Source organism: Nematolebias whitei, chromosome 10 (assembly GCF_014905685.2).
Source record: "Nematolebias whitei isolate Nwh7 chromosome 10, NemWhi1, whole genome shotgun sequence".
In the NCBI taxonomy this organism is placed as follows: domain Eukaryota; kingdom Metazoa; phylum Chordata; class Actinopteri; order Cyprinodontiformes; family Rivulidae; genus Nematolebias; species Nematolebias whitei.
The window spans coordinates 28,258,075-28,274,862 of record NC_056507.1 but is presented as its reverse complement, the minus strand read 5'-3'; the positions used below and the strand labels follow the sequence as shown (position 1 = coordinate 28,274,862).

Sequence of the window (16,788 nt, the reverse complement as noted above, 5' to 3'; positions counted from 1 at the left end):
ATCTATAAATATATATATCTATATATATATATATATAAGAATGTCAGTTTGACTATATATATATATATATATATTGTGCTTTGGGCATTTAGGACAGCTTTCACTCAATAAATGTTGAAAAGTCTGAAAGTTTTTTTAAATTTTTTATTCTAAGCTAAATCAACGCTTCGGAAATCTTTTTATGCTAATTTGAACTTGAACAAGAGAGCCTGGAACATCCAATGTTAAATTTTAAAGTTACACAGTTTATTGAGTTTATGTTTGTGTTTGATTAAAGTGCGAGCACTGAGCTGCTGCCGTTTTATTTCGCAGTCCGGTTAACTTCCTGGATCACACGCAGCACAAGGGCCTGGCAGTGGCTGTGTTTGGAGTCCTCCTGTGCAAACTGTGGGGTCTGCTTGTGTCACCAAATCCCCTCCCGTTCACCACAGACTCAAAGAACAAACGTGAGCTCTTCCTCCACCAAGAACATTGTCTGCTTTCACTTCTAACACAGACTGGATTTCATTTAAACTCAGCTCTACTTACAACAAAAAGAGTTTAGAGTGGACTGCCGGTGTCCAACAAATAGAAATCTCCAAAACATTTTTTGGTACATGTATTCATTATGATCTAGATTATTGGGTACCACTTTACAACAAGGCTCCCCTTATAAAGGACTAATAAATAGTTTATAAATATGTTATTAATTCCTCTATAAACACTTTATAAATAATTAATAACTGCTTATTATGCATTAATTAAGGGTGACAGAGACAAAACTGGCCAGTTTCTTGCCAAATGGTGAGCCAAATCTGTTCACATATATATTTCATCTAGACTTGTTATATTAAACATTTTACTCTAAGTTACTACCTTGTAAGCACAATAAGCATTTGTAAACCTATTTTTTTTAGGATATAATATTAGTTGTAGATATAATGCAGTGATAAAGTGCAATACATGCTAAAAAAAATAGGTTTACAAATGCTTATTGTGCTTACAAGGTAGTAACTTAGTCTGAAATGTTTAATATAACAGCTCTAGATTAAATATATAGGTAAACAGATTTGTCTCACTATTTGGAAAGAAACTGGTCATTTTTGTCTCTGTCACCATTAATTAATGTATAATAAGCTGTTATTAATAATTTATAAAGTGTTATAGAGGAATTAATAACGTATCTATAAACTATTAGCCATCTATATGGGGAGCCTTATTATAAAGTGGTACTGATTATTGTTTTATTCTTTAGATTGTTTTTAATCATGTGTTTGAGCAGCTTTGTGCCTAACGTTACATAAGAAATGACTAAGAGTAGGTCTGCTGGGGTTTTTTTTACACAGTCCCCAGTAAACCAGTAAAAGTTTCCATTGGTTTGTGTTCTTTAAACAGGTTTCATTTCGAACGTTGTTCCACGTTAATGCTGTCTACCTTCACACACTGTGTTTGCAGAGCACTGGGTGATCCTGGGAGTCTTTTATTACCCCACTCTATACTACCCTCTCCTGGCATGTGGCACTTTACATAATAAAGTTGGCTACGTCCTTGGCAGCCTCTTATCGTGGACACATTTTGGTGTTTTGGTGTGGCAAAAAATCGACTGTCCCAAAACACCTGTGGTGAGTATGAATCTGAGTGAACAATGAGCGCAGAACTTTTAGTGGGAGAGTAATAAATAAGTACATTTCTTAAATATTCATCTTTAACTCTCAGACTGTTTTTGTATGGCACGTCCATCAAAATATTAAGGATTAATAACAAAAAACAAAAAAAGCTGCTTTGTTCCAGTCTGAAAACCCACCGAGAACTAAACGAGGCCAGTTTTGTGTAGTACAAAAAGAAACAGGACTGAATATTGAGCTGTCAAGATGGATTCACGGACACACATTTGGGACCTTTAAATTTAATCCAGTTCTAACCTTTGCGCCAAGTTTTTTTTTTTTTTCTTCCTGAATGGCTGTAAGTCAAAACAGTTAGTTCCACTGTCTGAGTTTTAATTAGTAGGCTTTGTTAGTGTTAAACACTTTAGTTAGATCCAGTAGAACACACAAACACACACTACTTATGTAATGCTTTACCTTTTATAAGCACTAATCACATACAGTATTTGACAGTCCATGACTGTTTTCTGAGTGTTGCTTCAAAAACCCCCAGAAAAAGTTGCTAGGTGACATTTATTTCTTCTTCTTCTTCTTTTGCAGATACACAAGTACTACTCTCTGTTCTCCAGCCTGCCCCAGATAGTTTGCTTGGCATTCCTTAGTTTCCAGTATCCCCTGCTTTTGTTCAAAGGCTTCAAGAGCTCTGAAACGATCAATGCCACCGAGGTAAGGTTCAGTCTGAGAGCAGCTCCTCTGACAGATCCACTTCAAGATGATTCAGCTGTAGTTATTTAAATACATTTCACAGAAATGTTAAGTTCAGGCACAAAGAAACAGATTATAAAAGAGCACATTTGCTCTCAATTTGAATTTGTACGTGAAGAGCCTTTTTTACAAGCTGCCCTGCTAATTTTGGAGCTTACCCTGCTCAGACTGTGGAGCCTGTAAGACCCAGTGAGCACCAGTGGCACAATCATTTTAAGCAGATTTGATGTACTGGTAATTGGTTTCAAACAGGCCCAAGTTCTTGATCAAATGATGAAAAGGCCACCTTGTTTTTTGATTCATGGAGAGACAATACTGTTTTTATTTGCTGCTAATCTTGGTATGAGTTCTAGAATTGCGCCGCTCGGGGTGGCTGCATGTTGGAGTAGCTCATTACATTCATTCTGAGTTTTTGCTTTTGAAAATTTTATTTCCTCTTTTTTCTGGATGTAAATCGCTTTTTTTGGATTACTCTGGTATCGGATGCTGTGCAGCTGGAAGGAATTTTACTGAAACCTTTTTACTTTTGGGCATTTGCTATGATGCGTAACCATGGCAACGAGGTGTTTTTTTTAACAACCAGAAGCAGCTGATTAACATCTCAAAAGCTCAAGTATTTCAACTACAGCCCCAAATCCCAAATGAGTTGAAAAGGAGGCATCATGGACGAATACCCATCATCCTGACGGCGGTGCTCAAGTACCTGACCGCCGAGATCCTGGAACTGGTGGGAAACTTGACTCGTGACAACGGTAGGACCAAGATCATCCTCCAGCACCTTCGACTGGCTGTCTGTGGTGACAAGGAGCTCAGCAGACTATTGGGAGGAGTGACAATCGCTCAGGGAGGAATTCTGCCCGTTATTAGGTCAGTCCTGCTGCCCAGGAGGACCGAGAGGCCTGTCAGACCTGACAGCAAGCTGAATTCAGGAGGACGGATCGGTATCTGTGACCAGATTCTTTGGATTCGCTGTAGGAGATCCTCCCTGCCCATAGCTATCAGCATTTATAACAACTCTTGAACGAAACCAGGATCATGAACTACCACAACACTTATTTTCACTTTGGGATTAATAAAGTATTTTTGAACTGAATTGAATAGAATTGAATTGAGTGTGACAAAGTGTAGTGAAGTGATTATCTATGGATCTGATTTTTTTTTCAATCAACCTTTAATTATACAGATAAAACACATTGAGCCTCGAAGACTCATTCACAAGTGAGACCTGAATGAGAACCTTATTAACTTGATCGCAACTTTCACAAATAACCAAAAGCAATAAAATACAATAAAAAATACTTCATATGATAGTTTCTGAAAAAATTTGGACTTTTGACAGCCAGACTAAAGTAGTTAAATAAAGATTGTAACTCATCCATCCCTTATCTTCTGCTTGATCTGAAGCTGGATCATGGGCGAAGCAAGAAGGAGGCCCAAACATCTTTTCCCACAGCCACCCCTTTCAGACAAAAGACAGTCCGACCAGCGTGTCCTAAGTCTTTCCATGGGTTTCATCCCAGTAGGACATGCCCAGAAAACCTCCCTACAGAGGCATCCAGGGGGCATCCTTACCAGCTGCACAAACCACCTCAACTGGCTCAAACCACCTCAAATGGCTCCTCTCCATGTGAAGTCTTTCCTGGATATTTGAACTTTTCATTCTATTTCTAAGAAAGATTCCAGCCACTCGGTGGAGAAAACTCATTTTGACCACTTGTACCCGCAATTTTTTATTTCGGTCTCTACCCAATATTTGTGACCATAGTTGAGGGAACATAAACCCAGAGAATGTAAACAGATAGCTTTGTCTTGCAGCCCAGCTCATCTTCACTACAATGGACCGGCACATAGTCTGCAATACTGCACCGATCCATCACTTGTGAGCAAAACCCAGAGATACTTGAACTCCTCCATTTGAAGCAGAACCTCAATCCCGACCTGGAGAGGGCAATCCACCCATTTCTGACTGAGGACCATGGCTTCAGATTTAGAGATGCTGGTCCTCATCCCAACCCCTTTGCACTTGGATGTGACCACTCCATTGAGTGCTGAAGGTCATGGCACAACGATGTTAACAAAACTACATCATTTGCAAATAGCAGAGATGGATTCTTGAGGCCACTCCCTCCACCCCCTGGCTGCACCGAAAAATTCTGTCCATAGAAGTTATGAACATAATCTATGATTATGGGCAGCTCTGGAGGAGTCCAACCCTGAGGAACCCCACTTACTGCCAGCAATGCAAACCAAACTTTTGCACCACTCATATAGAGACTGAATGGCCCATACAACAATCCTCCAATCCCATACTCAGCACCCCCCATAGTGTACCTTGAAGAAAGACTCTTTTAGACACAATTATTATCCCAAATGGCACCAAGAACATATTTTTCTATTTTGTGATGCTTTACCAGACTTTTACTGCAGCTGTCTTTATTTATTGTTTGTCCTTATGCATTTCTTTACTATTTGTTTTGCTTTTTGGAAGTCACATGCAGCTCTGTCTACAGCAATTGGTTCAACCATTGCAGAATATTGAGCTTCTTCACCTTCGACCTCCACAAATTGCTTTTACGGCATCTTTGGGATTACTTTTCATCTGGACTGAGATACACGTTTCAGTCAGCCTTTAGATCATTTCACTGAATTTCAGCAGAAACTACAGCACTGAGCAAAAGTTTAAACGCCCCGCTTTGCTTTATTTTGCTTTCAAGGAGTCTGATATTTTAAAGTGGTCTCAACCAATAGCATCAGGATGTTCTGAAGGTCTTTTAATCTTTTTTTTCCTCACTTTTGCTGTTGTCAGTAGTTGGACCAGACCATGATAGTATTTTGTGTGATCTGAGCACAAGTAAAGTGGACAAAAAGAAATGGTCAGCCTGCATAACCTGAGCAGTTTGCAGATATTAGTTTTTTGGGAAAAAATCTGTTGCTAAAATACTGTCAAAATGCAATTTTAGGTATTTATCACAACTTCATCTTAAGAAACTGGAACATGTTGTGTCTTTACTTTACGTCTAGCTACTGGTAACTAAACACGTAAAGATGGCAGTGAAGGTTTTTACCATATGTCATTGTCTGCAGATAACACTGGTCATCCCTTGAGTTAATAAACTTTTTATAAGTCATGTCCGTGTAAGTTGACTTAAACATCAACATAAATCCATCCATCCATTATCTTTACCTGTTTTTTCCTTTCCAAGGCTTGGGGGGAGGGTCACTGGTGTCCACATCCAGCAGTCACTGTGCAAGAGGTGGAGGACACCTGGACAGGTCACAAGTCCATCACAGGGACACATAGAGACAAATGAGACAAACAACCATTCACACCCAAAGCAACTAAATATTAGTCTTCTGAAAATGTTCATGCAGTGGACAGAAAATATGTGAATAAATGGTAAATGGACTGTACTTATATAGCTACTTTCTATCTTATCACGATACTCAAAGCTCTTTACACTACAACCTGTGTCCTTATTTACACATTCATACTCTGCAAAGAATAATCAATGCTTTATCACCGATGGGACACACATCAGAGGTAATGAGAGGTTCAGTGTCTTGCCCAGGGACACTTTGGCATGTGACTGCTGGTGGAATTGAACCCCCAACTCTTGCATTGGAGGACGACTCCTCTAACCATTCAGCCACAGCCGCCCGTTTGGAACAAGCAACCAAAGTCCAATAAAAATCTTTGTTCTTGAGAAAGACTGAACAACTACTGATAAAGATTATTTTAAAAGAGTAGGAGCAAATCTGTCCCCTAGAAAACAAATTATAAAGGAATGACGTAATCTTCTTACACTTGTATTATTAAACAGCACCAGAGACCCAGCTCCAAAAAATAATGTTTCAAAACCGATTTCACTTCTTAAAATGTTTCCAGTCAAAGTCTAATCTGGCCTTTTCATTCCTGAGTTTAAGAAACCTTTTGTTAGATGTTGTGACGCTTCTGTTTGATCTCGTGAGGTCTTCTCATTATATTAGACTCAACTAACACAACACTGACCTCCTGGAGAGTCTTCTTTACCCTGTTAGATGCTCTGGAGCTTTTTTTTTCACCCACCACTGAAGTTTTTGGTGGATATCCGTGCATTTTTTTAATATTTTGAGCCTACCAGTGTGACTGTGCTTCTCTTTGACAGTACCAGACTGCTGTCTCGCTCCTATTCCTCCTAAATGTTGCTGTTTTTGTTTCGTTTTTAATATCATTTTCTTCCATTTACTTTTTCAATTTATATGCTTTTTTTTATGATTGTCTATTGTCATTATTGCCGTCTGTTGTCATCATTCTTTATTAAAAACAGGTCACTCAATGAGATTAACCTGTATAAATAAAGGTTGAATGAAAATTCCATCATTGAAGGTCTGGTTCACTTGTCTTGAAAAGGATGGCAGATCTGACCAACAAATGGACACACACTTCTTTGTTTCATTAAATAGCTAATGGCTGAAACAGATTTGAGCTTTGCATTTCAACTACATTTGAAACAGCTGTAATTCTCAGACCTTTATCTCCATTTTGGACGAGAACACACAGAAATGATCAACAGTCTGCTGTTTGGAGCCTATTCTACAACCTAAAATGAATGTGTTTGGTACACTTGTGGTTTTCCAGAATTGTGTACATTTTTCACATCTTTGCCCTTCTCATGTGAAAGTGATTTTTTTTTTTTTTGTAAATATCTGTTTGTTTTTACTTTTCTAGGATCTGAGCAGCAGCTATTATGGAGACTATGTAAAGAAGATGCTTCGAGAGAAGAAACCCAGACGAGTCAGGTAAAAATAATGATACTTTATTAACAGTAGACTAATTTTTTGTTTTTCTGTTTGACAACTCATCCATTGTGTTTGTCATTTTATCTTGAGTCAGCTGTATATTAGGTGCAATAAAGTGGGGGACTTTATTGAGAGAAAAGAGACCGATACTTAAAATCAAAATATGCTTCAATATTATGCAAAATATGACATATCGAAACTAAAAAAATGAAAGTCAACTGCTTAAATAAGAACTAAAACTGAACAAAAACTTGAAAAATTAACACTAAAGTTGAAATGATTGCCAGCAGCTTCACTTTTCTTCTATCATGTCATTTTATTATGAGCAGAATGTAATTTGGCAATGTCTTGGTGTAGAAAACTTCATTTATTTGAATTTAATGTATGTTTCAGCTTAAAAAAGTCTGCACTCAATAATCCAGGTATACAATCCAACAATTTTCAGTCAGGTCATCTGGACAGTTTCTTGTTTTGCTGAAACTTTTCACCTTCCATCCAGAAGGCTTCATCAGTCAAGAAAACACACAACACAAAACTGATTCTCCCCCCAAACAGTTTACTCCAAAGTGGAACAAACCAGTTATGTTGGTGCTAAGATGGTCTCTTTGGCACGCCCCCTCCTCCATTGCCGGCTTTCTTCCTCGTTGACAGTCATGTCAAACTGGTTCAAAACCAAAAAAGTCCATGCTCAATAATCCAGGTATACAATCCAACAATTTTCAGTCCGGTCATCTGGACAGTTTCTTTTTTTGGTTTTGAACCCATTTGACATGACTGTCGATGAGGAAGAGGGCCGGCAACAAAGAAGAGGGCGTGCCAAAGAGACCGTCTTAGCACCAACATAACTGGTTTGTTCCACTTTGGAGTAAACTGTTTGGGGGAAGAATCAGTTTTGTGTTGTGTGTTTCCTTGATTGATGAAGCCTTCTGGATGGAAGGTGAAATGTTTCAGCACAAAAAAAAGAAACTGTCCAAATGACCTGACTGAAAATTGTTGGAAATGTTTCAGCTCATACAGTAGTGTTTTTTTTTTCTATAAGAGAGAGCTTCAACATGAGGTTAACAAGAAACACTTAGTTTGTGAATGAATTTTACTTTTCTCTACTCTAAAATGAGTTGAATTATAAAAAATTAACACTTTATTTCACTTTTTTCCCAAATGTTTCATTGTATTTGAATTAAGATTTCTTTAGTCTGACTGATTCACAAATAACAACTAAACGGTTTTTTTTTTGTTGTTGTTGTTTTTAATGTCCCGAGGACCAGATTTAACTTTTTTATATTTTTCTACCTGGATTATTGAACATGCACTAAAAGTACAGTTTTTCTCCTTCAGTTTCATGCAGCTCATGTGTTTAATGCATTTTAAGTGTGTGACACTTTCTTGTTTATGTCCAGCACATCGAGCACAAACAAACCTAAACTCCCTCAGAGAATAGTCGATGCTGTGAAGTCTTATATTTACACGCCGGAGGACGGTAAATATGTCTTTGTCTTTCGGTTGCACCTTGGATGTCAAATACATGTAAATCTTAGAAATTATTTTAAAGTAAAAAGAAACAAATACGAAGCCAAGCACATGAAATATTAATCTGTTTACAAATGATGAACAAACTATAAATACAATACGCTGCACAATTAATTTAAAATAGCAAAAACAAAATGTAAATGACAACTGGTCAACAACGTTTTATGATCATACAATGAATGGTTATGTGTAAGGAGAGAAAAAGAACATTTATATACAACACTGCCATTCTAAGATCTGTTTTACATAAATCAGACGTAATTGAGTATTTCATAAAACTTCTGCTGTGTTTCCAACAGCTTTCCGTTTCCCTCTGAAGCTGGCAATATCATGCGTGGTGTCTTTTATAAGCCTGTATCAGGTAACACATACATCATATTACTTTGTGAACATTGTGTGAGCAGTAAGATTCAGAAGCACAGAATAACTTCATCCTGACTAATGTTTTAGATATTTTTCTGATCACCGAGGGTAAAAGCTGCAGGGTTCTGGCTGCATTTCAATAAACATAGTCAAACTTTTAATATCAATAGTTGTATAGAGTGCTTAATATTTGTAAAGATGATGACGAAGTGATGAATAAGACTTTTATTTTCCTTCAGATGGGTCTAGTTTTGATCATGACTGTAGTGCCAACTCTCCAGACCGCCCGATACGGAGTGGATGAAACCATTGCAAACGTTTTAGCTGGTTTCCAGATCATTCTGTCTCCAGACAAACACGAGGTCGTGAGGATTGTGGTTTACTACATATGGTGTGTGGAAGGTGAGGGAAACCATCGGCCACATGCACAATGACACAAATATCACCAATATTTGTTGTACTTTGTTACTAATTATATCAGTGAATGAGAACTCCCTGAACCGTCATGTGTCCCTGCAGTGTGCTACACCTCAGCAATGACTCTGTCGTGTTTGGTCAACATGGTTCTGCTCATGCGCTCCATGGTTCTCCATCGGTAAGTCTGAAAACACAACGGAACATTTTTTATTATCTGCTGCTATGATCTATGCCTGCATCTATGTCTGTTAATAAAATAATTCATGAACCACACAGCAGATTTTATTGAAACTCCCAGAAACTAATCATTGAATGTACCATATTTTTGGGACTATAAAGGCGCATTAAGCGAAACAAAACAGTCAGCTAAGTCAAACTTTATTCAACTCATTCACGATAACCACATAAAATTGGTTCACGGTCAGTAAGCACAACCAGAGTTAATACATAAGGTGCACCTGATTATAAAGCTCACTGTGGATTTTTGAGAAAATCAAATGATTTTAAGTGCGCCTTATAGTACGAAAAATACAGTACATCCACAGCTAACTGACCTCGACAAACACAAAAATGACTATAATTCTGTCAAGTTCACAGAAATTGAGCTTAAACGTTTTAGTAGTAGTAGTAGTAATTAACAAATACTTTGAGAACTGATATTGTGAATGATCTCACAATGTTGTGTGAGATGAACATAAGATGATCTTAAAACACTATGGAGCAAGGCGGGTGATGTGCACCCATCGAAGAAACGCTAGGCCTTTGATTTTCTCTTTGCTGCGTTCAATAATTGCCTCCTGGTTCATCCATGGTAATTTCGGGGTCATTATAATGTGATTAAGTACTGATCACCCAGGCAGAAATGCATTTACTCTGTACTAAATGCTGCTGCAATTGGAAATAGCTTTTCAGATAAGCAGTGTGATTTGTAATGACCACAGGAACGTAAAATTAAAAGAACTGGGTTTGCAGTTCAAGTGTTAAATTGCATTTCTGTTACATTCACCACTAAATGACTTCAATTTGTCAAGTCGTTCCAGTATACTGTACAGTATACAGTATACTGGATATACTGTATACCAGTATACTGTACAGTTACAGTATACTGTAGTTGTTCATTTTAGCAATGAACTAATTTAACTTTTGCTCAATGCTGCCAATTTTTGGTTGTCTCTTTAAGGTCAAACCTGAAGGGGCTTTACAGAGGAGATGTTTATAATGTCTACAACTGTCAGCGAAGTATCCGGGCGTCCAGGTCGACGCTGGTCTGCTGGATGGGATACACCAGCTTCACCGCAGCTCACATCTGTATCGGTACAAATGTGCACTTTAGCAGTGACAAACAAAACCGTTTGCATCATACATGGTTTCACTTAAATGCATTATGTGTGCAACAAAAAGCAGGTTGCATTGATCTGAGCTCTTCCCCCGCAGGAATGATCATCCAGACTTTAGTGTTCTTCCTCTGCCTGCTGATCGCTGTCTTCCTCATAATCATACCCATCCTGCAAAGACAGAATCTGATTCTGTTTCAGATCCTGTGGAGCATGTGGTGAGCATCTCCTACTTCTTAAATGAGCTCAACTTCAGCATCCTGAACACTTCTGTCATGTAAACCCACTGGTTTTTGTTTAATTTGAGCATGTGGATGTGAAAGTTGTGATACAAGCTTCAAATGAAACTACGACTCTGTTTATATATTTGGCTTGTTTGACCCTTGGTCAATCAGCTTTCAGTCCACATGTTTCATGTCCGATGTACAGAAGTAAATTGGATTCACAGCATTTCCTGTCAGCAGCAAATTGGTTTTGTGCCTTTTGTCAGACTTGTATCACAACAGGAAGTGCTCGGTGGGTTTTTTTTCCAGGCCTTTCTGGCTGATGATTCTCCTGGCTCTGTTGATTCAACACATCGCTGCCAGGTTTTGCTTCATTAAGAAGACAGCAAGCACACAAGACCTGAACAACAGGTGATTTACTCACTATGTCAATGATGACTGTCCGTTTTAACACCCTAACTTATCCTCATTCATCCTGCAGGGTTAATCTGTTCCTGCTGACGTATCTGCTGTTCCCCGTCAATGTTCTGATCGGGGTTCTGCTGGCTCTGTGGCGCATGATCATCACCGCCCTGTTCAACATCGTCCACATGGGACGAATGGATATTAGTCTTCTTAACCGCACGGTGGAGGCGTTCGACCCAGGTGAGCCTCTGGTCACGGTTTAGTACAATTAGCATCCAGAAACATCGGGCCTACAGGACGGAAACAATGTAGTCTTGGCAACATAACATGCTGTGAATCCGTTAAATCAAAATGAAATAAGCAATTACAGACTCTTAGTTGTGTTTTTATTGCTTCCATTGTTTTCTCTTGTATATGATTTAAATTTTAATGGAACTACCAGCATGCTTTTATGCTCATAAGTGCAATATGTTTTTGTTTTCATATAGGCTTTAAAATATGGTTGTTGTTTTTTTTTATGTACAAAAGCACTTTTTAATCCTGCTTTTAGGCTAAAAATGTGCATTCCATCCACTCTGCTGTTCTGGCAGCTTACTCTTGTATCATATCTGTATTCTGTGCCGTGCAAGGACAGTAACTGTTCACCGATTTCTAAAATAGGTGCAGATTTAAGGCATCTGTTGTCAGGAAGAGCAGGTGGTTGGAATAAAAAAAAAAAGAGAAGTGTGATTGTACAGCCATTATGTGTGATCGCCTCAAAAACAACATGGGGTGCAGTGCTACATGTTTTATTGCTTTTGCCCTCTCAGAGTGATCCCCTCCACCCCCTCCCTGTGTCTGTCTGCAGCCTACCGCTGCTATGCTCATTATCTGAAGATTGAGGTGAGCCAGTCCCACCCTGTGATGAAGGCCTTCTGCGGGATGCTTCTGCAGTCTGTGGGCCAGGAGAGCAAAGCTGCACAGAGGTCACGAGACGCTGAGGAGGGTCAGTAAAACTCTGTTCACATCAACACTCAGTGTTTTTAAAATAGATTCAATTGTTCAGTCTGTAAATTGTGCAAAGGCTGAGTGTGGTTTTGATTATTTAAACAGTTTGAGACTGAGTAAAAAGACTGTGCAGCAGGAACATGTAGGTCAAATGCACAATATGTCAAAATGCACAAATGTTCAGCGTTGATTTGAGTTTTTTGTTTATGCATATCATAAATAATGAAATAACACTGAACATGCATCACTCACTAGCAAAGGTCTACCGCATAATTTGTAATAAATAAGCAAAATCAGCACTATTTTAGTTTTAATTACATTAAATTTATATTTATATTTGCTGTTTTCTAACTCAGTTTTTTACACAAACCTTGACTTTGATGCGTTTCAGTTACATGAACCCCAAACATCTGTTTAATGATGTGGAAATTATGTTTGAAGCGTAAAAATTCAAATAGAAAAAAAACATTATATGTTTACAGCTATTGCAATTTTAAATTGAATCATATTACTGAGATTGATTGAAGAGATCAACCAGCAGAATAAAGTTATTGATCATTAAATGTTGTATGGCCTTGGGCTGTAAATGTTTGCGACTAGTTGGCGAAACACAAATTTCAAAGGAAAAACACAAGCGTCACAGAAACGAGTTTTGAACATGTTCCAAAAAACTGTGAAACAATCACTTCTTAAAATAGTCACAAAGTTGTTACATACAACTCCAACCCGTGTCAATTAGTTTTCATCAACTTTGGTGCACTTGTACCACATTTTGACACCGGTGTGGTGCTCACATGACCAAAAATATCCGACTACAGCTCTGAATATCCAGGTCTAAAAACCATGACAGTGGTAAATAGTAATTTATATGAAAATGGACCAAATCTGCCTGTCTTTGTTTCAAAAGTGTACTCCAGTAGAGTAAATCATAAATGTGAGGGTGGGCTGCCAGTGTGGACCAAGATGAGCATGAGGTGAACGGAGGGCAGTGTAATAAAGTGTGGAGCTTAAAATACAGTTTGTGCAAAGAAATATAATTCATCATTTTTTTCACAAATGTGGTTCACTGGTCACTTTGCTGCAAACTATCAGAAATGTGACACTGCAGTTAAAAATGAACCTGCTGTCTCGCATTTATGAGTCACAGTCTACACAACGGTCGTAGCCCATTTTGTTTTGGACAAATGATCGCTGCGTTCAATTGAAGTGGGGTTCTGTGGAAAACTTGTGAACAAGTAACTTCTTACCTGTTGTAAATAACTCTTCTACTGGCCTCAGTTTGGAGAAATAGGGTTTAATTCTAACTGGGTTAATGAGCTACAAAACCAATGTTGATTTTTGCTTTTTTAAAAACAATTTCAAATTCAAAAATTTCATAGCAGTTCACCTAATCATTTATTTATTTTTCCAGAGACACTTCCACCACAGTCACATAGCAGATTATTGTGATAATTCTACATGATGTGCCCCAAATTGCACAGTGCTGCAGATAACATTGACTGCTGCTGTTTGCACTGGCAAATAAGTAAATTAGAATACAGTAGTCCCTTGTTTATCGCGGGGGATCCGTACCGTGAAGCCCCACAATAAGTGAAAAACCATCAAGTTGTAATAGTAGTAGTAGTTTATTTTAGTAAATATAATAAATATATATAATATAATATAATAAAGGCATTTTAAACCCATCCCACACTCTTGCAATAGTTTAAACAATGTTTCTAAACTCATCATGCAGTCGCTCTATGCACAATGGCTGAGCCAGAGGTTGCCAGATAAATTTAAAAAGCCTTATTTACCACCCACTTTTCTGTGCACATGTTCAAGAAACACAACACAAACTTCATTTTGCTCAAGATGAGAGTTCTGCGATGGAGTTAAATTCAAAGCAGTCTGCTCCTCAGACAAATAGTGATATTATTATTTTATATATGAATGTTTCTGTTCAGTGCCCTGAGATGACTTCTTTTATGACTTGGTGCTTTATAAATGAACTGAACTGACTTGAATTGAATCTTAGAACATCTTTACTCAGCACATATGACAGTTCAGGTCAAAATACTATCATTTTAAAGCCACAGTACTATAGTTCATAATTTCTTATGGCAACCCGACTGACATGGAAAATACAGCATTTTTCATGTAAACCTGCTCATTTTTTGTTTATTACCCCCAATAAACATTGGGAAAAACACTAATGTTTCCAGAGGTTGTTCTCGTGTAAACAGGGTAGATCACTTTGACTTGGTCGTTTCAAAAGTAGCTCACACACTGAAAAAGTTTCAGCACCCCTGCTCTAAACGCTCTAAAAGAGCACAGAATGTCATGATTTCAGCTCCCTGCCTCCGCTGGTCTCAGCCACCTGCAAGCGCTCTCAGTCACGCCCACTTCTCCACTCTGCATGCAGATCAGCTGTTCAGCTGCAGGAGGAAGTTTATCCTGCAGCTCTGGGCTGCACAAAGGTGCAACAGGTACTAAGTAATAAAAAAAATATTTTTAAAATTAAAATTCCATGCTGATCGTGCGGCTCATCCATCAATCAGCAAATTGTGTGTCATGTCCAATCTTATTTTGAAAAACGCCGATAGAGCAAATTTGCATTAAACGAACTGCGACGTAGAGAGGGACTACTGTACTATTATCAGTAGTATTATTACTATTACTATTATATTACTGTTATTAAACTTTATGTTTCGACATGGAGGTAATTTAAAGAGTTACAGTATATACAACAGGTATGATATCAATTGCTCGTAAGCTTTCCACAGAACTCCACATCAAATGATCTGAACTACTACTTTAATGGACTCAGAATTTAGTTGTCATGGCAGCAAATGCAGTGATTTTTTTTTTATTTTTTTATTTCAGTTAGTTGTGGATTTTACATAAAACAAAAGAGGAAAAAAGTAATACAATTAATGCTTTAATATAAACATTAGCTTAATTTTTACTCTAACGTCAAGGTGGAATCTTTATTTTCATTTAACATCAGGTCACTGTAACTCATAATCAGACGATAAAATGATCTTGCACGCACGGACAGAACGGGAGCTTCACAACCCTAATCTAATATGCTCAGAACAAATTGAGTTTCAGCGTGGAATAATTCACAGGCCTGCTGCTGGTCTCCATCAAACCTCCCATGAATAAATCAGCCGTCATTATTACTCTGCTCCCTCAGCTTCCAGTTCCAAATGACAGCATAACAGCCGTTAAACGTGTTATTTTACTCATCAGGCGAGACAGAAGTATCTTTATAACGTGTTTCATTGCTCAAAGTATGGAGAGCGTGACACAAACGGGAGGTGAATGATGGTCGCCCACGCACACGGGGACAAGAGGTGACATTAGAGTGAGAAATTAGCAGAAAAACACATCAGGACTCATCAGTTGCTGTGGGTGCACGTGCATGTTTGTGTGTAGAAAACAATGCATGATCAGGATTTATCCATTGTTTAACATAGATTACTTCTTCAGCTGCTGATTACACAGATGAGCTACACTAATTGCTTGTTACATATTCATGTTACCCGAGGGGGTTAGGCTTTCAGAGTGTTAATATTCCACCATGCTTAAAGGATTAAAATATGATTGCTTTCTATTATTACTCTTTGTGGCCTAAAAACGAGTCTTTATTCATCAAGACGGTTGTTTTATATGTGACCATCGTTGTGTCTAAATGTCCCCAGGGATTCAGCTGGTTCAGCAGGAGAAGAAGAAGAACAAGCTGTCGAGTGCCAAGCGGGCCCGCAGGCGCTGGCAGCTCCTGTACACCCTGGTCAACAACCCCTCCCTGGTGGGAACCAGGAAGCACTTCCAGCGGCAGAGTGCGGAGAGCTTCCTGAATGGGAGCTTCAAGCGCAGCGCCAAGGAGGGAAGCAAAAAGGAGGCAACCAAGGAGACAGAGGCCGCTGCAAACAACTGAGCAATGGGTGGATGATGGAGTTTCATTGGATCTGGACTATATTCTGTCGTTTTACCGTTTATCCAAGCAGGTCTACAGATTGAGCTCAGTGCTGCTTGTGCTGATACAAACCAAGTCTTTCGTTTTATTTGGAGGCTGTGAGACTCCTTCTAACTGAAGGCCACATTCCTGAATTTCAAATGAAAAGCTTGGGTTACCTTTGTTTTGTTTTTTTTGTTTTTTTCAAAAACCTTAAACAATAATTTGTATTAAATTTGTGCTTTTTGGGTGAAACGCCTAAAGGTAGTATCTCACCGAGCTACGACTGATGGCGATTTGTTAATGACTCAAAAATATGAGAATGTTTGAATTGTTTGTTGCGGTCTGATCAGCGAACCATGCGGCCACATTTTGAGCAGACGATTTTCAAAAATCGTGGTTTATGATCATGTGCGGGACTCACAAACATGTAGTTTTCACCGTGCATGTTATTTGTTGCCCTG

At 38.4% G+C, this 16,788-nt stretch overlaps 1 protein-coding gene across 1 annotated transcript in view; it reads left to right on the top strand.

Moving 5' to 3' along the window:
• stra6 (signaling receptor and transporter of retinol STRA6) overlaps positions 1 to 16,382 on the top strand; it is a 20,455-nt gene extending 4,073 nt beyond the window's left edge. The window contains exons 4-17 of the mRNA XM_037682932.1: positions 313 to 446; positions 1,435 to 1,601; positions 2,184 to 2,309; positions 7,057 to 7,127; positions 8,525 to 8,604; positions 8,954 to 9,015; positions 9,257 to 9,419; positions 9,537 to 9,612; positions 10,615 to 10,748; positions 10,869 to 10,986; positions 11,302 to 11,403; positions 11,474 to 11,637; positions 12,245 to 12,382; positions 16,071 to 16,382. Coding sequence (XP_037538860.1) covers positions 313 to 446; positions 1,435 to 1,601; positions 2,184 to 2,309; positions 7,057 to 7,127; positions 8,525 to 8,604; positions 8,954 to 9,015; positions 9,257 to 9,419; positions 9,537 to 9,612; positions 10,615 to 10,748; positions 10,869 to 10,986; positions 11,302 to 11,403; positions 11,474 to 11,637; positions 12,245 to 12,382; positions 16,071 to 16,306 — 1,771 coding nt within the window. The 3' untranslated portion in view covers positions 16,307 to 16,382. The remainder of the gene's footprint in view (positions 1 to 312; positions 447 to 1,434; positions 1,602 to 2,183; positions 2,310 to 7,056; positions 7,128 to 8,524; positions 8,605 to 8,953; positions 9,016 to 9,256; positions 9,420 to 9,536; positions 9,613 to 10,614; positions 10,749 to 10,868; positions 10,987 to 11,301; positions 11,404 to 11,473; positions 11,638 to 12,244; positions 12,383 to 16,070) is intronic.
• Positions 16,383 to 16,788: the final 406 nt, after the last annotated feature.